The following is a 25,047-nucleotide window of genomic DNA, read 5'->3' as shown; positions in this document are numbered from 1 at the left end:
CAGAGTTAAAGAGAAAGTGCATCAAAAGTGGAAGGACACGGACACTGGGTTGAGTAAGATAGCTCTCTATAAACTTTGTATAATTGAGCTTTGTAGAAGAATAGCTCTCCATATACTTTGTACTCCAAAAATGTGAGCTTTGTATAAGGTGGTCTTCCAACTTCTGTTTTTATACGACAAAGACTGCATAGTTAGATACAACAGAAATTTTGTTCAGACGAACTGAACATCACATCTTAATCTCTAGAAGTAAAATACTGCATTCTCTAATTTTATTAGTCCTGGTCATGAATGCACACATCACCTTGTATATCCAGTAATGTCAAAGTGCAACAACAACATTTGTGTTAAATATAACATTTGCAGCAAACAAAAACTGCACGTAAATTATGCACAATGAGTAAACTGTCTATTATCTTTTGAAGTAGACAGTGAAGAAACAAATGAAAATAATGCATACGGCTGCAGAGACATGATGTTTTTGGAATCATTCAGTATACAAGCTAGCAAATTCTTTGGTATTAGAATCATGACTGACAAACTGTTTTGTACCCTGTTCATATACTATACACTATATGTGCTAAATACATGTATATGCCTCTTTCTCGTAATTCCGAGCCTTCTCATTGATCCGAGCCTTTGGAAAATTTGCACTTGCAGCTATTTCCTGTTTCTAAATTTTTTGTATGTTGTGGCAAAGCAAACGACAGTTAAACAACAAGAGGACCATGATGGTCCTGAATCGCTCACCTCTTCCCACATGACCCAGTTTTGAGTATGACGTCGTTTTTTCTATTATTTGACATAGTGACCTAGTTTTTGAGCTCATGTGACCCAGTTTCGAACTTGACCTAGATATTATTAAGATAAAAATTCTGACCAATTTTAATGAAGATCCATTGAAAAATATGGTCTCTAGAGAGGTCACAAGGTTTTTCTATTATTTGACCTATTGACCTAGTTTTTGAAGGTACGTGACCCTGTTTTGAAATTTACCTAGATATCATCAAGGTGAACATTCTCACTAATTTTCATGAAGATCTCATGAAAAATATGGCCTCTAGAGAGGTCAAAAGATTTTAATAATTTTAGACCTACTGACCTAGTTTTTGAATGCAGTTGACCCAGTTTCAAACTTGACCTAGATATCATCAAGATGAACATTCAGACCAACTTTCATACAGATCCCATGAAAAGTATGGCCTCTAGAGAGGTCACAAGGTCTTTTTATTATTTGACCTACTGACCTAGTTTTTTAAGGCACGTGACCCAGTTTCGAATTGACCTAGATATCATCAAGATAAAAATTCTGACCAATTTTCATGAAGATCCATTCAAGGGTACCGCCTCTAGAGAGGTCACAAGGTTTTTCTATTTCAAAACCTACTGACCTAGTTTTTCATCGCAGTTGACCCAGTTTCAGAATTGACCTATATATCATCAAGATAAACATTCAGACCAACTTTCATACAGATCCCATGAAAAATATGGCCTCTAGAGAGGTCACAAAGTTTTTTCATTATTTGACCTACTGACCTACTTTTTCAAGGCACGTGACCCTCTTTCAAATTTGACCTAGATATCATCAAGATGAACATTCTGACCAATTTTTATGGAGATCCATTCACAAGTATGGCCTCTAGAGAGGTCACAAGGTTTTTCTATTTTTAGACCTACTGACCTAGTTTTTGACCGCACATGACCCTGTTTCGAACTTGAATTAGATATCATCAATATGAACATTCAGACCAACTTTCATACAGATCCCATGAAAAATATGGCCTGTAGAGAGGTCATAAGGTTTTTCTATTTATAGACCTACTGACCTAGTTTTTGATGGCACGTGACCCACTTTCAAACTTGACCTAGATATCATCAAGATGAACATTCTGACCAATTTTCATGAAGATCTCATGAAATGTATGGCCTGTAGAGAGGTCACAAGGTTTTTCTATTTTTAGACCTACTGACCTAGTTTTTGACCGCACGTGACCCAGTTTCGAACTTGACCTAGATATCATCAAGATGAACATTCAGACCAACTTTCATACAGATCCCATGAAAAATATGGCCTTTAGAGAGGTCACAAGGTTTTCCTTTGATTTGACCTACTGACCTAGTTTTTGAAGGCACGTGACCCAGTTTCGAGCTTGACCTAGATATCATCAAGGTGAACACTCTGACAAATTTTCATGAAGATCTTACGAAATATATGGCCTCTAGAGAGGTCACAAGGTTTTTCTATTTTTAGACCTACTGACCTAGTTTTTATCCGCACGTAACCCAGTTTCGAACTTGACCTAGATATCATCAAGGTGAATATTCTGACCAACTTTCATAAAGATCCCATGAAAAATGTGACCTCTAGAGTGGTCACAAGTAAAAGTTTACGGACTGAAGCACGCACGCACGCAGACGACGGACGCTGCGCAATCACAAAAGTTCACCTTGTCACTTTGTGACAGGTAAAAAATAAAAAGAAAATAGTATTACTCACATTAAAATAGAAATATACACAACAGAAAATTTTTCCCAAAATTTGCTTATCTAAGTTCACTGGGGTAATATATAACCTTCTTACAGAAAACAGAAACCACTTATTGTAAAACTTTTTTGTCTGCAAACACAATTATATATCGGTTCTTAATATTAAAAAAAAACTTTTTCAAAAACAGTCTTAGTTTTTGAGAGCTCGTACAAATGATCACAAGTCTCGGTTCCAGAAAGCATCTGGCTGTTTAAGAGGGTGAGAATCATCATGTTGAAGCCTGGATTATTCATTGACAACAATCCTTACAATTTTTCTTCATGGGGATCTTTTAAGATTAGATGTTGGAGTATCAAACAATAGCAAAAACTCTTTTGAAACTTATAACTGTTACCGGCAAGAACTGAAATACCGGTTACGGGCTCGAAATAACGAGAAAAGGGCATACAGTAAAAAGGATAAAGGCATGAGCTTAGGGACATGTGACAGATTCCTGTACAAGAAGGGAACAGATAGAATGTGTTTTACACTTTTTATGAGTAACGCAGAGTATGCAAATGAAGGAAAAACAATGTTTCTGTAGTCGTATGCATCAATTCATTTATTTCAAAATTTTATTTCACAAGATATTTTGTGTGTAACTTCAGGGGCAACTTTCACAACCATCTGCTGCATTCTGGCATTTTTTGTAAATTACTGTTACTGTCACATTACGGTGTTACTGAATATACATGATGGACATGGTCACGAATCTTCCCTTGTGTGACGAATTATAGTTTTCATTATGTTTCCTTCATAGTGATAATATTTTCTAAAAGTCTGTTCCATGAAGACATCTACAGATAAATCAATTGGCTTAATTATGAATGGAATGCATGCTAAACCAATAAATGTTGTTATCCATTTTCTTGTCTGTGGTGGTATACTTGTTTGTTTCTTCAGGAAAATGTTGCATAGAAAACATGTTCTATTAATTGTGAAACCAGGTATAATAACAGAAGCAAGTCCTTGCCAGACCAGTGTATCAAACACAGCCCATTTCACTTTGTTTTTTCTCTTTTCCTCTGTCTGCCATGGTACCTGTTAGCAAAACAAGAATAACAATGTCAACTCACTTTCTTGGTTTCAAAATCAGGACGGCTATATACATGTATCAAATAGTTTTGTGAAATTACAAATATACATTTATTATTAAGAGATTAATATATGGCTTTGATGGGCTTTCTGGCATTAAGATTATAGAGCATAAAGCTTACTGCACCATTACCATCCATCAACGGCAGCTGTAATAACCAGTTTCAATGGTTTTATTACTATTTATTGTAAGGTATATAACAGTACAAGAGCTGTCACAGAAGACAGCTTGCTCAATTATTTCAATGCTGGTTAGTGAAACTCAGGGCACATCTGAGGAAGCTGGAGCTGTCACTGGAGTGTTTAATGACTCCAATGGTGGATGAAGATATTGCCATGGACAATAGCTTGAGTCTGTGTCAAAAATATTAAGTACGTAATATGAGAGATAAAGAGAACTCAAAACACTAAAATACGTATAATTCTAAGCAAAAAGGAATAAGGTCAGTAATTCAGTCGAAAATGTGCTTTCGTGGTGTAGTCGAAAGAAGTCCATAATAAATAGATCCTAATTTTCCCATTTTTTTGCACAAATTTGTGTAGAACGAGTGCTTTAATCTCACTTTTTCACTGCTAGAATACATTCTGCATGAAATGAGATGGTTTTCATGTTCATACACCCCACATGTCAAGTTTCGCAGATTGAAACCGGAAGTAGGTGTTTACTGTGCGGACGAGAGCAAATACGCGCCATTTTTAGGGTAGCAGACCACAACTGACTGGCTTTTCACTAGAAACTATTCAACCCCCTATTTTCTTTTCATTTTTTTTGTTTATTTTTGATAGAACTTTCATGAAAAATAGGTGTAGGAAAAAGTGATGTTCTCTCAAGATACATAAAGACGACCTGAAGTTGTCATTTTCTATATGAAACAAAGAAGGATTTGATTTACTGACCTTTAACCAAAAGGGGGCATAATTCAAAAAATATTGGTGCAAGAGTTATGTGCCTTGTGTCATATGATGTGGGTGATGATATGGAACAACTACGTCAAGTTTGAAACAAATCATTTAAGTAAAAACTGAGATATAGTGAAAATGTATCAAAATTAACCTTAAATTCTAAGTAAAAGAGGGAATTATTCGTGAACTAGAAATGTGTCCATGGGACACAGATGCCCCCAACTACATGACAAAGGACACAAACTTTTTCCTAGGTCAGGGGCCATAACTCCTACAATGATTAATGAATCTGGAAGCGAAAGCCCAGGTACACAATTGCACATGCTGACCAACATTCCTGTAAACTTTTGTGACTCTAGGTCAAATACTTTTGGAGCTAGGCGCGACACAACATTAAAATGACCAATTTTTAACTAAGTCAAGGGCCATAACTCCTACACGACTGAATGAATCCGGACGCGAAGCCCCAGGTGCACAACTGCACATGCTGACCAACATTCCTGTAAACTTTGGTGACTCTAGGTCAAATACTTTTGGAGCTACATGCGACACAACATTAAAATGACCAATTTTTTACTAAGTCAGGGGCCATAATTCCTTCACGACTGAATGAATTCGGACGCGAACCCCAGCTGCACAACTACACAATCATGCTGACCTACATTCCTGTAAACTTTGGTGACTCTAGGTCAAATATTTTTGGAGCTAGGCGCGACAACATTAAAATGACCAATTTTTAACTAAGTCAGGGGCCATAACTCCTACACGACTGAATGAATCCGGACGCGAAACCCCAGGTGCATAACTGCACATGCTGACCAACATTCCTGTAAACTTTGGTGATTCTAGGTCAAATACTTTTGGAGCTACACGCGACACAACATTAAAATGACCAATTTTTTACTAAGTCAGGGGCCATAACTCCTACACGACTAAATGAATCCGGACGCGAAACCCCAGGTGCACAACTACACATGCTGACCAACATTCCTGTAAAGTTTTGTGACTCTACGTCAAATACTTTTGGAGCTAGGCGCGACACAACACTTATATGACCAATTTTTTCAAAGTCAGGGACCATAACTCCTACAGGACTGAATGAATCCGGATGCGAAGCCCCAGGTGCACAACTACACATGCTGACCAACATTCCTGTAAAGTTTTGTGACTCTACGTCAAATACTTTTGGAGCTAGGCGCGACACAACATTCTCGGAAGGACGGACGGACAAGGGCAAATCTATATCCCCCCCACCCAAAAGTTGGAGCATAAAAATTGGTGCCAGAGTTATGCACCTTGCGTCACATGATGTGGGTGATAAGGTGGAACAACTATTTTCAGTTTGAATCAAATCCATTATGTAATAACTGAGATAGTGCATCAAAACTTTAACCTGAAATTCTAAGTAAAGAGGGGGAATAATTCATGCAATATTGGTGTGAGAGCTATGGCCCTTGTGCCATATTATGTGGGTGGTGATGAGGAATAACTGTTTTAAGTTTGAAACAAATCCATCAAGTTATTATATAGACAAGGCAGTCTTAAAGACAGCTAAATCCCCTGCCACTGTCATGGATAGTGAAAGGGTAAACCTTTGACCTTTAGCTGTGACCTTGACCTTGAAATGATATGGCTGATTCATGAATTCTGCACAACGTTTTGGTGAGGTGATCATTTGACCCAAGTTTCATGAAAATCCTTCAAGGGGTTTAGGAGTTACAGAGCTAAAACCTTTGACCTTGAGTTGTGACCTTGACCTTGAGTTGACATGGCTGACTCATGAGCTCTTGATGAGGTGATCATTTGACCCAAGATTGATGAAAATCCTTCAAGGGGTTTAGGAGATAGAGTGGACACAAAATGGAAGGCTCAAACCTTTGACCCTAAGCTGTGACCTTGACCTTGAGCCAGCATGGCTGACTCATGGGTTCTGCACATCGTCTTGATGAGGTGATCATTTGACCAAAGTTTGATGAAAATCCTTCAAGGGGTTTAGGAGATATAGAGCAGACACAAAATGGAAGGCACAAACCTTTGACCTTGAGTTGTGACCTTGACCTTGAGCCGGCATGGCTGACTCATGGGTTCTGCCCATCGTCTTGATGAGGTGATCATTTAACCCAAGTTTCATGAAAATCCTTCAAGGGGTTTAGGAGATATGGAGCAGACACGAAAGTTTTACGGACGGACGGACGGAATGACGGACAGAGACCATTCCTATACCCCCCCACCACTTGTGGCGGGGGATTAATAAAGAGAATGTGCATCAAAACTTTAACCAAAGTGCAGACGCAGAAGGACGCTGACACCGGGTCGAGTAGGACAGCTCTCCATACTTCGTATAGTCGAGCTAAAAATGCAAATGTTACTTAAACATTAAATCAACTTACCTTAATTTACAGAACATTAAAAGATTTTTTCACACTATTCTGCATGTATTTAGGTAGGATGCTTACCTCTGAGGCTTTAAATCCTTTGTGGATGGCATCTGTCACAACATAACTTGAAGCAATACCATAACTAAGTCGTACAACATTCACATGTACTTGTGACCTGAAAGCCTCACCTACTTCATTTGCATAGCCTGCAAATACATAGTGTACTAGTTACAGGACATGTACCTTCTTTCTTAATTTTTGGCAACATTTTAGTTAAAGTATATTTGTATGCATTATTTATAACTCATCATCATTCTCAACATGAGAGATGTTTTGCTATACTATTTTGAAAGTAAAACAATTTTAGAAATTTGGATTTTCCTTTTGTTTCAGGGCTGTCACTGACTGAAAACTTTGTATTGATTAAAGATGCATTCTGCATGTTGTGTCATCCTGGTAAACATTTGTGCTAAGTTTCAAAATTTGCATTGATTTAAAGACAAAAATTCTGACCATGTTTCATGCAGATAAGTAAAAATTAATGTGCTATATATAGTATATTTTTAAGTCTTTTCTATGATTAAATCTAGTGACCTAGTTTTTGACCCAAGAGGAATCAGTTTCAAATTTAATAGGCCAAAATAATAGATGTCCCTAACCTGAGTTAAACTGCTTGCTTGAACAGTTTTAGTGGATGATTATGCAAGGAAAATGTCTATGAAACTCGAAGATGTTTTTTTAGAAAAGCGCATGTCTCCCACAATACATAGTAGTAATAAAAAGCAAGAAGTCAATACAGGACAGGAGTAAAAGACACTGATGGCTGGTTGCAATTGGGATCATCTGCTCGGCATGTCCAATCATTCCAATAAGTTTCAACATTCTGGCCATAGTGGTTCTCAAGTTATGGATTGGAAACGGTTTTCCATGTTCTGGCCCCTGTGACCTTGACCTTTGATCGAGTGACCCCAAAATCAAAAGGAGTCATCTACTCTGCATGTCCAACAGGGTTTTTTCCCACTAATTTTGGAATGGGGCCGAGGCCTTTACAATTGGGAAAAACGCGTCGTAAAAAAACCTAAATTGGGAATTGTAAAGTCGTACTTTTTATTAAAATGTCACATTCAAAAAAAATTGCCATAATTTATCATTATGCATTAAGTTAGCAAACTGTCTTGTGTTTCAAATGTTAAAGGTGCCAGTCTTGTTTGAAAAAGTTGAAAAAAAAGACAATAAATTTAACTTTGGGAATTTTAGCTCTGAAAATGGGAAAAAGACATACTATTTGCCACTGTGACTGGGGCCCAATTTCAGCCCCAAATTGGCCAGAAAAAAAAACACACTGTCCAATCATTTTATTTCTTTCTTATTAATATTTACAAGTGTAAACTTTGTCAACAAAAGTTTTAATCAAGATGGTACATCATAATAATTACTAACAAGAAGGCCACTTGGCCTTAAGTCGCTCACCTCTGTAACACACCATAACACTGTAAACATGTTTTACCTAGTGATTTCATGGAGACAAATATTCTGACCAATTTTCATTAAGATTGGACCAAGAAACGTGGCCTCTTGAGTGTAAACAAGCATTTTCTTTGATTTGACCTAGTTTTTTACCCCACATAACTCAGATTAAATCTTATCCAAAATTTCATGAAAACAAACATTCTGACAAAGTTTCGGGAAGACTGGAGCAAAAATGTGGCCTCTAGAGGGTATACAAGCTTTTCCTATGATTTGAACTAGTGACCTAGTTTTTGACCCCACGTGACCAAGATTTGAAATCATCCAAGACTTCATGATAACAAACATTCTGACCAAAATTTATGAAGATAGAATCAAAAATGTGCCCCCTAGGGTGTAAACAAGCTTAATCCTTAATTGACATGGTGACCTAGTTTTTGACCCCACATGACCCAGATAAACTCATACGATATTTCATGCAGACAAACATTCTGACCAAGTTTCACGCACATCAAATGAACAAGAGTGTTAACAAGCTTTTCCTTTGATTTGACTTTATGACCTAGTTTTTGATCCCATATGACCCAGTTTCAAAGGTTTGGCCTAGAAATCATCAAGATAAACATTCTGACCAAGTTTCATGAAGACTGGGCCATAAATGTGGCCTCTAGGTTGTGAACAAGCTTTTCCTTTGATTTGGCCTGATGACCTAGTTTTTGACCCATGACCCAGTTTCGATCCAGACCTACAGATCATAAAGATAATCATTCTGTGCAAGTTTGTATCAAATCAAAGCATAAATGAAACCTCTATATGACTGAAAGGGCCAAAAAAGAAAATTGTGCCCCTTTCAGGGGCAGTAACTCTAGAACCCATGATGGAATTTAGCTGGTTTTCTAAAGGAACTGAGATCTTATTGTGACTTAAGTTGTGTGTAAGTGTGGTTAAAATCAAATATAAAATGTCACTTCTATCGTGTTCACAAGGTAAACAAGAGGACCATGATGGTCCTGAATCGCTCACCTGTCCCCACATGACCCAGTTTTGAACTGAGTATGACATTGTTTTTTTCTATTATTTGACATAGTGACCTAGTTTCTGAGCTCATGTGACCCAGTTTTGAACTTGACCTAGATATCATCAAGATAAAAATTCTGACCAATTTTCATGGATCCATTGAAAAATATGGCCTCTAGAGAGGTCACAAGGTTTTTCTATTATTTGACCTAATGACCTAATTTTTGAAGGCACGTGACATAGTTTTGAACCTCACCTAGAAATCATCAAGGTGAACATTCTCACCAATTTTCATGAAGATCTCATGAAAAATATGGCCTCTAGAGAGATCAAAAGGTTTTTCTATTTTTAGACCTAGATACCATCAAGATGAACATTCAGACCAACTTTCATACAGATCCCATGAAAAATATGGCCTCTAGAGAGTTCACAAGGTTTTTCTATTATTTGACCTAATGACCTAGTTTTTGACGGCACATGACCCAGTTTCAAACTTGACCTAGATATCATCAAGATGAACATTCTGACCAAATTTCATAAAGATCCCATGAAAAATGTGACCTCTAGAGTGGTCACAAGCAAAAGTTTAGTTAATACATAATTTATTTTAGGTCGATTGTGAAGGAAGTTCTACAACTTTTATTAATCACTCTCGACACCTCATTCCTGATGGAATCCATCGCCACGAGGGTTTGAGAGAAGAGGCCAGTTTCTGCCCTTTTAATGCTAAGCGCCAAGCAAGGGAGCCACTGGTACCATTTTTCACGTCTTTGGTATGAAGCGGCTGGGGATCGAACCCATGACCTCCCGCACTCAAAGCGGACGCTCTACCACTAGGCTATCGAGGCGGCAAAAGTTTATGCACGCACGCACGGACGATGGATGCCGCGCGATCACAAAAGCTCACCTTGTCACTTTGTGACAGGTAAGCTAAAAATACCAAACTTTGGTTCTTTCAGGGGTCAGTCAGGGGCCATAACTCTGGAACCTATGATTGGATCTGACAGATCAACCAAGATTTATTGTTGTAGAAGATATTTTGGAAGTTTGTATCAAACCAAACCATAAATGATGTCTCTATAATTGGCTGCAAAAGCCAAAATAGCAAATTTTGGCCCTTTAAGGGGCCATAACTCTGCAACCCATGATGGGATCTGGCCAGTTTTCGAAAGGGACCGAGATATTATGCCCATACAAGTTGTGTGCAAGTTTTATTAAAGTTGATTGCAAAATGTGGTCTCTATCGTGTTCACAAGCCAAAAATGGCAAATTTTGGCCCTTTAAGGGGCCATAACTCTGGAACCAATGATATGATCTGGCCAGTTTTCAAAAGGAACCAAGATATTATGCCCATACAAGTTGTGTGCAAGTTTGATTAAAATCAAATATAAAATGTGGTCTCTATCGTGTTCACAAGGAAATTGTGGACGGACGGACGACTGACGGATGGACGACGGACGAAGGGTGATCACAAAAGCTCACCCCATCACTACGTGACAGGTGAGCTACTAATAACAGCAATTGGCTACAAATCACTGAATTTGATATTTAATATTATCTGCTTCTGTTTCTGGCCTTGCTATCCGCTAAAAGCAAGAACTGTCACTAGTAGTGGTAAATGCTCCCGAGAATTTATGCAAAATAATTTTAAAATCCCTTCATCAATGGCAGTGTTATGAACCGACCAAGAAACAGACACCTCTAAGTGTGACCTTGACCTTAGAGCTAGGGGTCTGGGTCTTGTGCATGACAGGTCGTCTCATTATGGGGAACATTTATGCCAAGTAATTTCAAAATCCCTTGATGAATGGCAGAGTTATGAAACAGACCCTGTTAACATTTGACCTTAAGTGTGACCTTGACCTTGGAGCTAGAGGTCTGGGTCTTGCGCATGGCATGTTGTCTCATTATGGTGAACATTTATGACAAGTTATTTCAAAATCCCTTTATGAATGGCAGAGTTATAGTCCAAAGTTTCCAAACAAGAATTTATTCAAATTAAAAATACAGGTAGGTCTCCCTCTGAATGACCAAAATTATTCGGAAATTTGGGTTGAGTAAATATGCGACAAAAGAAAACAAGAGGGCCATGAAGGCCCTGTATCGCTCACCTGACCTACTGACCTAAAGATCAACAAGATTAACATTCTGACCAAGTTTCATTAAGATATGGTCATAAATGTGGCCTCTAAAGTGTTAACTAGCTATTCCTCTGATTTGACCCCGTGACCTAGTTTTTGACCCGACATGACCCAGATCCAAACTTGACCTAAAGATCATCAAGATTAACATTCTGACTAAGTTTCATGAAGATACAGTCATAAATGTGGCATCTAGAGTGTTTACAAGCTTTTCCTTTGATATGACCTAGTGACCTAGTTTTTGAACCCATCTAACCCGGATTTAAACTTGACCTAAAGATCATCAAGATTAACATTCTGACCAAGTTTCACTGCGATATGGTCATAAATGTGGCCTCTACAGTGTTAACTAGCTTTTCCTTTGATTTGACCTGGTGACCTAGTTTTTGACCCGACATGACCCAGATTCAAATTTGTCCTAAAGATCATCAAGTTTAACATTCTGACTAAGTTTCGTGAAGATACAGTCATAAATATGGCCTCTAGAGTGTTAAATAGCTTTTCCTTTGATCTGACCTGGTGACCTGGTTTTTGACCCCACCTAACCCAGATTTGAACTTGAGCTATAGATCATCAAGATTAACATTTTGACCAAGTTTCATTAAGATAAGGTCATAAATGCGGCCTCTACAGTGTTAACAAGCTTTTCCTTTGATTTGACCTGGTGACCTAGTATTTGACCCCAGATAACCCAATATCGAACATGTCCAAGATTTTATTAAGGGTAACATTCTGACCAAGTTTCATTAAGATCGGGCCAAAAATGTGACCTCTAGAGTGTTAACAAGCTTTTCCTTTGATTTGATCTGGTGACCTAGTTTTTGACCCCAGATGACCCAATATCAAACTCGTCCAAGATTTTATTGAGGGTAACATTCTGACCAAGTTTCATTAAGATTGGGCCAAAATTGTGACCTCTAGAGTGTTAACAAGCTTTTCCTTTGATTTGATCCGGTGACCTAGTTTTTGATCCCAGATGACCCAATATCGAACTCGTCCAAGATTTTATTGAGGGTAACATTCTGACCAAGTTTCATAAAGATTGGGCCAAAATTGTGACTTCTAGAATGTTAACAAGCTTTTCCTTTGATTTGACCTGGTGACCTAGTTTTTGACCCCAGATGACCCAATATCGAACTCGTCCAAGATTTTATTGAGGGTAACATTCTGACCAAGTTTCATTAAGATTGGGCAAAAAATGTGACCTCTAGAGTGTTAAGAGACAAATTGTTGACGACGGATGGACGGAGGGAAGATGACGGACGACGGACACAGGGCGATCACTAAAGCTCATGTTTGAGCACTTCGTGCTCAGGTGAGCTAAAAAGGCAATCAAGGCTAGCATTATTTATACAAGAGGGTCATGATTACCCTATATTGCTCACCTGTTAAACCTGACCTTGGAATCATCAAGATGAACATTCTGACCAAGTTTCACGAAGATAGGGTCATAAATGTGGCCTCTAGGGTGTTAAGCTTTTCCTTTGATTTGACCTGGTGACCTAGTTTTTGACCCAATATGATCCAGTTTCGACCTTGGCATAGTAATCATCAAAATAAACTGTTAAAACATTCGCACCATGTTTCATGAAAATAGGGTCATGATAAATATGGCCTCTATGGTGTTAATAAGCTTTTCCTTTGATATGACCCGGTAACCTAGTTTTTGACCCTACATGACCCAGTCTGAACTTGGCCTAGAGATCATCAAAATAAACTAATTTAGAGGCCCCATTTATGACCCAATTTTCATGAAACTTGATTGCCTTTTTTTCGTGTTGTGATTTAATCAACACCGTCTGATTGACAGAAATAGACTCAAGTGTTAAAATATAAATGGATTAATTTGCTAACATAACAATCAACAACAAAGGTGTCGACAATAAACAACATGTGAAAATTTCTGGAATAAACATGTGCCTTACTCTAAGATGTTAAGATCTATGTATACTAAATGTAACATTAAACTCGCAACTCGTTTATTCAGCAAAAATTGGCAGTAATTTGCCTTTGACATGAAGATATTTATACAATATATTTGGATAATACTATCAAATATAACCATAATTATATAAATTATACAATTCATCACAAAGCTTCTTCACCATCACAGTTAATATTGAAGTATAGAATTATAGATCTGGAGTCCTTTACATTATATGTTTCTTTCTTACAAATTCCTAATACCGTTTTCTTCTTATATGAAGATATCAGTCTTTTGAAGAGGTTAATATTTGGCCACGAGATAAATGGTGTAAATTTAGTGCGAATATGGCTATACTTTGGACAAGGCAATAAAAAGTGATATTCAGACTCGACAATGTTGAAGTTACAATTTCTACATATCCTATTTGTTCTATCAAGTCCAATTTCAATTGCAAGGGCATGTGACGATAACCCTAAAACCTCTAAAGAGTTTTCTCAGATATTCATTCTCAAGCCCGCCCGCTTAGCTCAGTAGGTAAGAGCATTGGTCTACGGATCGCAGGGTCGTGAGTTCGATCCTCGGGCGGGGCGTATGTTCTCCATGACTATTTGATAAACGACATTGTGTCTGAAATCATTAGTCCTCCACCTCTGATAATTCATGTGGGGAAGTTGGCAGTTACTTGCGGAGAACAGGTTTGTACTGGTACAGCATCCAGGAACACTGGTTAGGTTAACTGCCCGCCGTTACATGACTGAAATACTGTTGAAAAACGGCGTTAAACCCAAAACAAACAAACAAAATTCATTCTCAACAATGTCAAGATATTTTTCATATTCAAATTCAGCCTTAAATCTAATGTAATAATCACATTTAGACACACTATGGGTAATACCACCCCAATTTTGAACAAACTGGTCTCTAAAAGGACATTTTAACATGTTAAAAGAAACATTTTCATCAAAATTATACCAAAGATATCCTTACCCTGTATCAAAGAGCTATAAAATTAAATACATTAATAGCAACTTGAAAGGCATATAGAGCAAATCTCGCCAACATCACGTAGGAACTGAATGATATCTTGTTTTACCTGTGTATGAAACAGACAGCAGAAAGACAAAAAATTGTCGTGAAAAACTTTCTATCAGATTGTTTATTTATAATGATAATGGTATTTTTTAATGTTGTTTGTATTTTCTACACTGGGAAGGAATGAATTTATGATTGGAAGTCTTGGAAATGTAAAGTGGTTGATTGAAAATTGGACCCGATTCAGTTGGCCGTTACCTGTGTATGAAACAGAAAGCAGAAGGATAACAAGAGCTGTCCGTAAGACAGTGCGCTCCATTATTCAGGGATTTGACAGTAATATGAATATATGTCTGAATAAGAGACCTCTACCGTAAGAGGAAGACACACCACGGGGCATAATTCCATCAAATACACAAATTAGAGTTATCAGGATTGTTACAACAAATGCAGATGATGATGGTAAAGATATATTTTGAGTTTCAAGTCATTATCTTATATAGTACCAAAGTTATGTCCAGAAAACAAAGTTTGCTAAAACAAATTTAAGTATAAAAGGGGCATAATTTGGTCAAAAATACAAATCAGAGTTATGGGGATTGTTACCACACATGCAGATGATGGTGATAAAGATACATTTTAAGTTTCAAGTCTTTATCTTATATTACATTAAAGTAATATCCAGAATGCGAAGATTGCAAAAAAGTTTAAGTACAAAAGGGGCATAATTCTGCCAAAAATATAATTAGAGTTATGGGGTATATAACCATACATGCAGATGATGATTATTCTAGCATAAAACTGCTGTTCTTGTCAATTTTTGGGGGTGTTTTAACAGGAGAAAAAAAGGTGTGTTAACAGAGAGATTCTCGCGCTCGCGTGCTGTTATAACACCTTTTTATATATGCGCATTCCGTGGCAAAGCGTAAACGTCATTCGGCCCCAAAATGGATAATTCAAAACGAAATGACGTCAACGTTAAAAAAAACAACTCAGACATTCCCGCGCATTTCGTGGAAATTTAATGAAGTTGAGTGACATTGTATTAATTTATCAGTTTTCACGCGTTTTATGCTAGAATAGCATTAGCGCATGTTTATTTCGTGTTATAACTGTTTCCCTAACGGGCTCGGGCACCAACCAATCCCTCGGGATTCTGCAGATGTTATAACATGAAAAAACATGCGCTATCCCTATCCCCACAAATGTTTTTAATTTCAGGTCATTATCTTTTAAAGTACCAAAGATATGTCTATTAATAAAGCTTTCGAAAAAATTTAACATGAAAATAATTCCAAGTATAACTCCTTTGTGACCTTGACCTCGGGTATAATGGGCCCAGCCCCTGCATATACTATGTTTGTATACTGGACAATGTTTATGAGAAGTTACAGTAAGATATAAGCAAAAGTAACAAGAGCTCGTCGAACACGAAATGCCCCCCTTGATGCATTTAGTAATTGCACAAGGAACAGAAATTATATGCTCACTGTAAACAAAAGTTCTACCATTCTGGTTTAATCTGACCTTGACCTTTAACTTAACAAGAGATTACAAAGTGATCTTGGTGCCATCCACTGAGCCATTTTTGAATGTTCCAAATTTCAAGAGTAGCTCAATGTCAAAATCAAGGTCAAATTTCATTTCGGTACAAAAAAATGTGTATGTGGTCCAAATTTGAAAGCTGTGGCTTGAGAAATGTGAAAGTAGGTCACTAGTAGTTGATCAATATCAAGGTCAAAGTTCATTTCGGTAGACAGAAATATGCATGTGCTTCAAATTTGGAGGCTGTAGCTTGAGAAATGTGAAAGTAGGTAGTAGGTAAAAATCAATGTCAAATTTCAATTCAAAACACAAAAATATGCATGCGGTCCAAATATGACATCTGTACAATCAGAAATGTGAAATTAGGTCACTAAGTCAATCTCAAGATTAAAGTTCATTTCGGTACACAAAACTATGCATGTGGTCCAAATTTGAAGCCTGTACCTTCAAAAATGTGAAAGTAGGTCACTAGGTCAATTTCAAGGTCAAAATTTTTTTTGGTACACAAAACTATGCATGTGGTCCAAATTTGAAGGCTGTAGATTGAGAAATGTGAAAGTAGGTCACTAGGTAAAAATCAAGGTCAAATTTCATTTCGGAACACAAAACTATGCATGTGGTCCAAATTTGAAGCCTGTATCTTCAAAAATGTAAAAAAAAATTTCGGTGCACAAAACTATGCATGTGGTCCAAATTTGAAGGCTGTAGCTACAGAAATGTGAAAGTAGGTCACTAGGTCAAGGTCAAGGTCAAGGTCAACACATATCAAGGTTCATCTTGCCACTCAAAACCATACATGTGATCAAAATTTAAATGTTGTAGGTTATTGACAAGAAGATTTTAAAAGCTTTTCCCTATATAAGTCTATATGAACCATGTGACCCCCAGGGAGGGGCCATATTTTACCCTAGGGGGATAATTTGAACAAACTTGGTAGAGAATCACTAGATGATGGTACATTACAAATATCAAAGCCCTAGTCTTTGTGGTTTGAACAAGAAGTTTTTTCCTATATAAGTCTATGTAAACCATGTGACCACCAGGGCGGGGCATATTTGACCCTAGGGGGATAATTTGAACAATCTTAGTAGAAGCCCACTAGATGATGTCACATACAAAATATCAAAGCCCTAGGCCCTGTGGTTTTGGACTACAGGTTTTTCAAAGTTTTTCCCTATATAAGTCTATATAAACCATGTGACCCCAGGGGCGGGGCCATATTAGACCCCAGGGCAATAATTTGAATCATCTTGGTAGAGGACCACTAGATGATGCTTCATACTAAATATAAAAAGCCCTAGGCTCTGTGGTTTTAGACAAGAAGATCAGAAACCGTTTTAAATGTTCCTGGTCAATATGACCTTGACCTTTGACCTAATGATCTCAAAATCAATAGGGGTCATCTGCTGATCATGACCAACCTAACTATCAATTTTCCTGACACTAGGCCCAAGCGTTCTTGAGTTACTGCCCGGAAACCATTTTACTGTTCCTGGTCAATGTGACCTTGACCTTTAACATACTGATCTCAAAATCAATAGGGGTCATCTGCTGGTCATGACCAACCTCCCTATCAACTTTTGTGACTCTAGGCGTATGCGTTCTTGAGTTATCATCCGGAAACCGTTTAACTGTTCAGGGTCACTGTGACCTTGACCTTTAAAATATTGACCTCAAAATCAATAGGGGTCATCTGCTGGTCATGACCAACCTCCCTATCAACTTTCATGATCCTAGGCCCAAGCGTTCTTGAGTTATCATCCGGAAACCGTTTTACTATTCAGGGTCACTGTGACCTTGACCTTTGACATACAGACCTCAAAATCAATAGGGGTTATCTGCTGATGATGACCAACCTCCCTATCAACTTTCATGATCCTAGGCCCAAGCGTTCTTGAGTTATCAACCGGAAACGAATTGGTCTACATTCCGACCGACCGACCGACAGACCAACCGACATCTGCAAAACAATATACCCCACCTTTTTTGAAGGGGGGCATAACAAAGTTATGACAGAAAAACAAAGGTTGCCGAAAATCTTTGACCTTAAAAATAACCTAAGTATAAGACCTCGGTGACCCTGACCTTGGATAAAATGGACCCAGTCCCTGTACATACTTTGTTTGCATACTGGACAATGTTTATGTGAAGTTACAGTAAGATATAAGCAATATTAACAAAGATATGACAGAAAAACAAAGGTTGCCGAAAAACTTTAACCTTAAAAATAACCTAAGTAAAACACCTTGGTGACCTTGACCTTGGGTATAATGGGCTCAGCCCTTACACATACATTGTTTGTATACTGGACAATGTTTATGTGAAGTTACAGTAAGATATAAGAAAAAGTAAGAAACATATGACCGAAAAACAAAGGTTGCCGAAAAACTTTAACCTTAAAAATAACCTAAGTATAACAGCTTGGTGACCTTGACCTTGGGTATAATGGGCTCAGCCCCTACACATACATTGTTTGTATACTGGACAATATTTATGTGAAGTTACAGTAAGATATAAGCAATAGTAAGAAAGATATGACAGAAAAACAAAGGTTGCTGAAAAACTTTAACCAAGAAGGGTCACGCCGACACCGGGGCGAGTAGTATAGCCCCCCTATTCTCCAAATAGTGCAGCTAAAAAATTGTGTTGTGAAAACCTTTCTATCAGATCGTTTGTTTATAGTGTTAATGGTGTTTTTAAATGTTGTTAGTATTTTCTACAAGGGGAAGAAATGAATTTATGATTTGAAGCCTGAAAAATCAACAGTGGTCGTTTGAAAATTGGACCCAATTCGGTTTATTACGTGACGGCCATATCGCCAGTGTAGTACTTAATAAGCATTCTGTTGATTTGATCACAACTGATCAAGTCAGCAAACGCTTCAAGAAGATAACGCTGGTTAACGCAGTGATACGTGCCTACACAAGATTCTGTGTATTTATACTTTTTTGGCTGTATCTGTAACTTAATAGAAAATGAAAGTCATGTTTTAATAAATTGTAATGTTTATGATGATTTACGTACTAATCTTATTCATAACGCTACCTCTGTTGAACTTCTTAAATATGTCAGATTTAGATAAGATGAAATTTATTTTTACCAATCATTCATTGGTAAGAATTTGTGCCAAAACCTGCCATAATATTATAAATAGGAGAACATTTTATTTGTGCAAATAATGTCATTTAATTTTATATTTGTAAATTTGTCATTTTACTGTTTCCCAATAAACAGTAGCTAATCAGTTCACCAACTGCGTGCATGTGGTAATTTGTTTAATAATAATTGTCATTTTGATACTTTTTCCCAATTTCTCTTAAATGTGCATTAGCAGTTTTTTTTCAATTCTGTATATTAGTAAATTTTTTAGTAGATAACCAAGATCTGAATTCTTGAACAGTTGCTTCTGTAAGAATTAAGTTTTTAATCTTACTGTAAATCTGATGAATGCATTTATGTTTTATTTGAGTAAAGTAAAATATTGCCGGCTTTGCAAACAAATGTAATTTGGCATCATAAAGGTCACTTAATATAGGTATTTGACAGCAAAATAAAAATGGGCGTCAAATCGTAAACCTTTGTTTACATTCAATAAACTAGGTTTCTCCAACAAAACTATGATTTTCAGCAATAAACATAGGTTCATGTTCCTAAGCTATGGTTCGCGCTTGTGAATCCAGGTTCATGCCCATATCACAGGTTCATGCTAGCGACCAAAATTTATAGTTCAATCCAGAAACCTAATTTATCGAACATAAACATGGGTTCAAGAGCAAAACTATCATCACTATGGTTTACACCTGTTATCCTACGTTTTCACTCAAAAATATAGGTAAGTATTCAATAATCCGAAGCTTTTCGACCAAGAACATAATTCTTGGATAACTGGCTTGCTGTGAACCATAGTTTACAGACGTAAACCTATGTTTACGAGCGTGAACCTATGTTTATGGCCATGAACTTGGTTTACGAGGGTGAATCATAGTTCACGAATGTGAACCTAGGTTTACTTTTGATAAACTATGTTTCTCAAACAAAACTAGATTTTCGGTTGTTATCCTATGTTCATGAACGTGAACCTATGTTTATGGTTGTAAATCCATGTTAATGGTCGTAAACCCAAGGTCACAGTCGTTAACACTAAGGTTCACATTTGTAAACTATGGTTTATGGCCGTGAACCCAGGTTTACGCCCGTTAACATAGGTTCATGCACGTAAACTTAGGATAACGACTGAAATTCATAGTTCAATCGAAAAACTTAGTTTATCGAACGTAAACCTTGGTTCAAACGAGTGTAAACTATGGTTTATGCCTGTTATCTTAGGTTTTTGATTCTCGTGCTTTGATAATGCCCGATTCTTGCATCAACTTGTACAGATTTTTACATTTAAATGATTTATTTATTAATCTTTTCGAAAATAAAACCATTTGATACACTTGTTCGGAAAAAATGGGTTTAATCATTTATTCATGCAGATGCCTTTACACCAGTTCAAAACATTTTATCAATACGTCGAGTATTTAATAACTTAAAATCATTTTTATTTTATGATAAACTTGTAGATATTGGCGATCTTTTTACAATATTTTGTACCGCAGTTCAGACGTCCGCGGAATCGTTTTTTATCCACAGCGCCGGGGCAATTCATAGAAATTGGCCATATATGAAATATTTTTTAAGTACTTTTAATAAAATCAAGAAATAATATACAATTGATGCATAAGATCATGCACTTGTTAAGTTTATCCGCTTATACGCCGATTGAAAGTTTTCAAAATGGCGGCGGCTTACAATATTATTGATAACTACAGTGGGATATCAAAGCTATGTTTGGCTGAAGTTTAACAGGCGAGTAGGCGGGGTTGACCATGGATTTATCAGTACTTGAATCTAGAATATGCATCAAGTTTTACAACTTTAAATAAACAGATTACAACACTCTAAAACAAGAGGACCATGATGGTCCTGAATCGCTCACCTATCCCCACATGACCCAGTTTTGAACTGAGTATGATGTTGTTATTTCTATTATTTGACCCAGTGACCTAGTTTTTGAGCACATGTGACCTAGATATCATCAAGATAAAAAATTCTGACCAATTTTCATGAAGGTCCATTGAAAAATATGACTTCTAGAGAGGTCACAAGGTTTTTCTATTATCTGACCTAATGACCTAGTTTTTGAAGGCATGTGACCCACTTTTGAACATGACCTAGATATTACCAAGGTGAACATTCTCACCAATTTTCATGAAGATCTCATGAAAACTATGGCCTCTTGAGAGGTCACAAGGTTTTTCTATTTTTAGACCTACTGACCTAGTTTTTGACCGCACCTGACCCAGTTTCGAACTTGACCTAGATATCATCAAGGTGAACATTCTCACTAATTTTCATGAAGATCCATTGAAAAATATGGCTTCTAGGGAGGTCACAAGGTTTTTCTATTTTTAGACCTACTGACCTAGTTTTTGACCGCGCCTGACCCAGTTTTGAATCTGACCTAGATATCATCAAGTTGAACACACTCACCAATTTTCATGAAGATCCATTGAGAAATATGGCCTCTAGAGGTCACAAGGTTTTTCTATTTTTCGACCTACTGACCTAGTTTTTGACTGCACGTGACCCAGTTTTGAACTTTACCTAGATATCATCCAGGTGAACATTCTGATCAATTTTCATGAAGATCTCTTGAAAAATATGGCCTCTAGAGAGGTCACAAGGTTTTTCTATTTTTAGACCTACTGACCTAGTTATTTACCGCATGTGACCCAGTTTCAAACTTGACCTAGATATCATCAAGGTGAACAATCTGACTAATTTTCATAAAGATCCCATGAAAAATATGGGCTCTAGAGAGGTCACAAGGTTTTTCTATTTTTAGACCTACTGACCTAGTTTTTGATCGCACGAGACCAAATTTCAAACTTGATCTAGGTATCATCAAGGTAACATTCTGACAAATTTTCATGAAGATCCATGAAAAATATGGCTCTAGAGAGGTCAAAGGTTTTTCTATTTTTAGACCTACTGACCTAGTTTTTGACCCCACTTGACCCAGTTTCGTATTTCACTAGATATAATCAAGGTGAACATTCTGACCAATTTCATGAAGATCTCATGAAAATATGCTTCTAGAGAGGTCAAAAGGTTTTTCTATTTTTAGACCTACTGACCTAGTTTTGACCCACGTGACCCAGTTTCAAACTTGACCTAGATATCATCAAGGTGAACATTCTCACCAATTTTCATGACGATCCATTGAGAAATATGGCTTCTAGAGAGGTCACAAGGTTTTTCTATTTTTAGACCTACTGACCTAGTTTTTAAACCCACGTGACCCAGTTTCGAACTTGACCTAGATATCATCAAGATGAACATTCTGACCAACTTTCATAAAGATCCCATGAAAAATGTGACCTCTAGAGTGGTCACAAGCAAAAGTTCACGCATGCACGCACGGACGCACGCACGCACGGACGCCACGCGATCACAAAAGCTCACCTTGTCACTTTGTGACAGGTGAGCTAAAAACTCGGCGATTCAGATTTCACCCGGAGGCAATAATTAGGCGAAGTTGCCGACTTTACAGTGACGATATCGCTCAAATCGCCTTGTAGGATGATCCTCACGGGATTGGCTGGTGCAAAGTCATATATCTATTTGGCCTTGACCGGTGTGTCCTACCGGCCATAAAAGCACTTGCTTGACCCCTGGCAGTACAACAACAACAACAACCATCTTACTTAAAACAGTTACATTTGGCGCTGCAAGTAAGTGCTTTTATGGCCGGTAGGACACACCGGTCAATGCCAAATAGATATATGACCTCGCACCAGCCGATCCTGTGAGGCAGAATGACTGTCTCTCGAGTTCAACCTGTGTTCGGTATGTGGACCTTACCCTGATGAACTGAATGGGTATATGACCTTACACTAGCCTATCCTGGGAGGCAGAATGATTCTATCTCCCGAGTTCAACATGTGTTCGGTATGTGGACCTTATCCTACTGGGATTCAAACTTTGTCTGACCCTGGCAATAAGATTTGCTGTGATATATCAGAGAGGTTACTGTCCCCTAGGTTTGACTCTGGGTATATCCACTGACTCTAAAATCCAGCCAACAAAGAAAGAACCAGGCTGATAAACAGTTTATGACTTTATTCAATTAAAGAAAAACTCCATCTATTAATGTATAAATTTATGCTCATTTCACTAGTAGTGAACCTAAAGTGTTATCCGTAAAATTTGACAGATTAACCTTAAACAACCATAGTGACCTTAATAATTAAAGAACAGAAGGCTTATCTCTTAATACACAAAATACATAATCAAACAGAATTTTTCCCTTAAAGACATGTAACAAATGTGACCCTATTATAGTAACACATAAGTAGGAAATTAGAACCTACAAAATTATAATAAAACAGCTTTAGATAAACGATTGCACTTAAATATTATCAGCCGACTATAATTAAGAAGACCATCTATCAAAAAGTTCAGGAATCCACTGTCGGAACCTTTCCTAGTGGCACAGATCGGAATTTGGCCGTCTGTTTACCTGTTTGTAAATGCAAATGAGAAAAACTTAAATTGACTATAAATTATGACCAGCTAAAATAGAATAAAGAGAAAGTTTCACAAATGCAATGCGCTGGACAGAATAATGCTGCCAGAACTGTGAAACACCCTTAAATGCAGTGTGAGACTTATAATGTAGGTTCCAAAACGGAATATGGCCATCTGGGACCATGAATTGATACTGTACATAGGACTTGAGTTAAAATTTTCTCCTATATTAGGGGAGACAAGCTTACTGTCGCTGAGTGGCTGCTTTTTAATTTCTGACTTTTTTAGCCACCTCGTTACAGTTTGACCGTCACAATATAAAACAAACTGTATATACGTCGGATTAGTTCGACTAATATGCCCTTTTCTCGTTATTCCGAGCCCCTAAGCCGGTTTTTCAGTGCTGGTCAGTAGAAGATTTAAGTTTCGAAAGAGTTTTTGCTATAGTTTGATATTCCAACATCTAAACTTATAAAATCCCCATGAAGAAAAATTCTAAGGATTTTTGTAAATGAATAATCTAGGCTTTCACATGATGACCCTAACCCTCTGAAACAACCAGATTCTTTCTCGTTAAAACCGAGACTTGCAATCATTAGTACTAGCTCTGAAAAATTAAGGCTTTTTTGAAAAAGTTCTTTGTTAAAATTAAGAACAGATATATTACTGTGTTAGCAGACAAAAAAGTTTTAAAATAAGTGCTTTCTGTTTTCTGTAAGAAGGTTATTTATTACCCCAATGATTTTATATAAGGAAATAGCTGCAAGTGCAAATTTTCCAAAGGCTCGGATCAATGAGAAGGCTCGGAATTACGAGAAAGAGGCATACTAGGGCAGAAAAAAAGATTATAAATAAGCCAAGAAACAACAATCTAAATGGTTCGGCAAATGTCTACACAAAGTTGACAGGTTGTATCTAATAAAACAACTTATAAAAAGACATGAAATTTTGAAGTGTGGAACATTTCAGTCTAATAGATCTACATAAAAATAAATGCATTACTGTTCCTGAAAAAAACAAGGGAGGTAATTCAAGTAGTTTTGATTTAGTTTTTGTTACAAGAGTTATCATACGATGAACAAACGTCAAAACCACTATACTTTATTTAGAAATCTGTAAATATTCCACTTTCCTAGGCCTGTTTAATTTTGTCAAAATAAATTATAAACTAAGATAACCACAAAAGACTCAAAATCGTAGTCTTATATACAGTTTGAGACTCTAGTCCAACTAATTTGACGCGATCCTAGGAAATATTGAGAATTTTTTTTTCATATTCACCAAGGTATCTCAAAGGAGGATCTCTGAGTATATCAGCGTTTTTATTTTCATCCAAGGGCATTATTTGTTGTCCCAAATACATTCCTTTTGGCTATCCGCTACCGTATACATTTCTGGCTATTCTCGCTGGGACGGTGTCGTACCACCAAATTCTAAAAT

General features: G+C 37.1%; 1 protein-coding gene across 1 annotated transcript; it reads right to left on the bottom strand.

The window, feature by feature from the left end:
• Positions 1-258: 258 nt before the first annotated feature.
• LOC123534297 (mitochondrial fission process protein 1-like) lies at positions 259-25,047 on the bottom strand. Its single transcript, XM_045316469.2, has 3 exons — positions 24,889-25,047; positions 6,982-7,109; positions 259-3,568 (listed from the first exon to the last, which is right to left on the bottom strand). The coding sequence occupies exons 1-3, from the start codon at positions 24,968-24,970 to the stop codon at positions 3,233-3,235; spliced, it is 546 nt and encodes a 181-aa protein (XP_045172404.2). The 5' UTR covers positions 24,971-25,047; the 3' UTR covers positions 259-3,232.

The sequence above is a fragment of the Mercenaria mercenaria genome, chromosome 12 (assembly GCF_021730395.1).
Source record: "Mercenaria mercenaria strain notata chromosome 12, MADL_Memer_1, whole genome shotgun sequence".
Taxonomy (NCBI): Eukaryota; Metazoa; Mollusca; class Bivalvia; order Venerida; family Veneridae; genus Mercenaria; species Mercenaria mercenaria.
This window is presented reverse-complemented; position numbering and strand designations above follow the sequence as displayed.

Excerpts from the sequence above, each read along its gene's own strand:
- LOC123534297 (XM_045316469.2), bottom strand. The coding sequence starts at position 24,970 with ATGTATTTGGGACAACAAATAATGCCCTTGGATGAAAATAAAAACGCT. Across the intron at positions 7,110-24,888 it reads TCCTCCTTTGAGATACCTTG|GCTATGCAAATGAAGTAGGT; the intron begins GTGAATATGAAA and ends ATGTATTTGCAG. Across the intron at positions 3,569-6,981 it reads AAGGATTTAAAGCCTCAGAG|GTACCATGGCAGACAGAGGA; the intron begins GTAAGCATCCTA and ends TTTTGCTAACAG.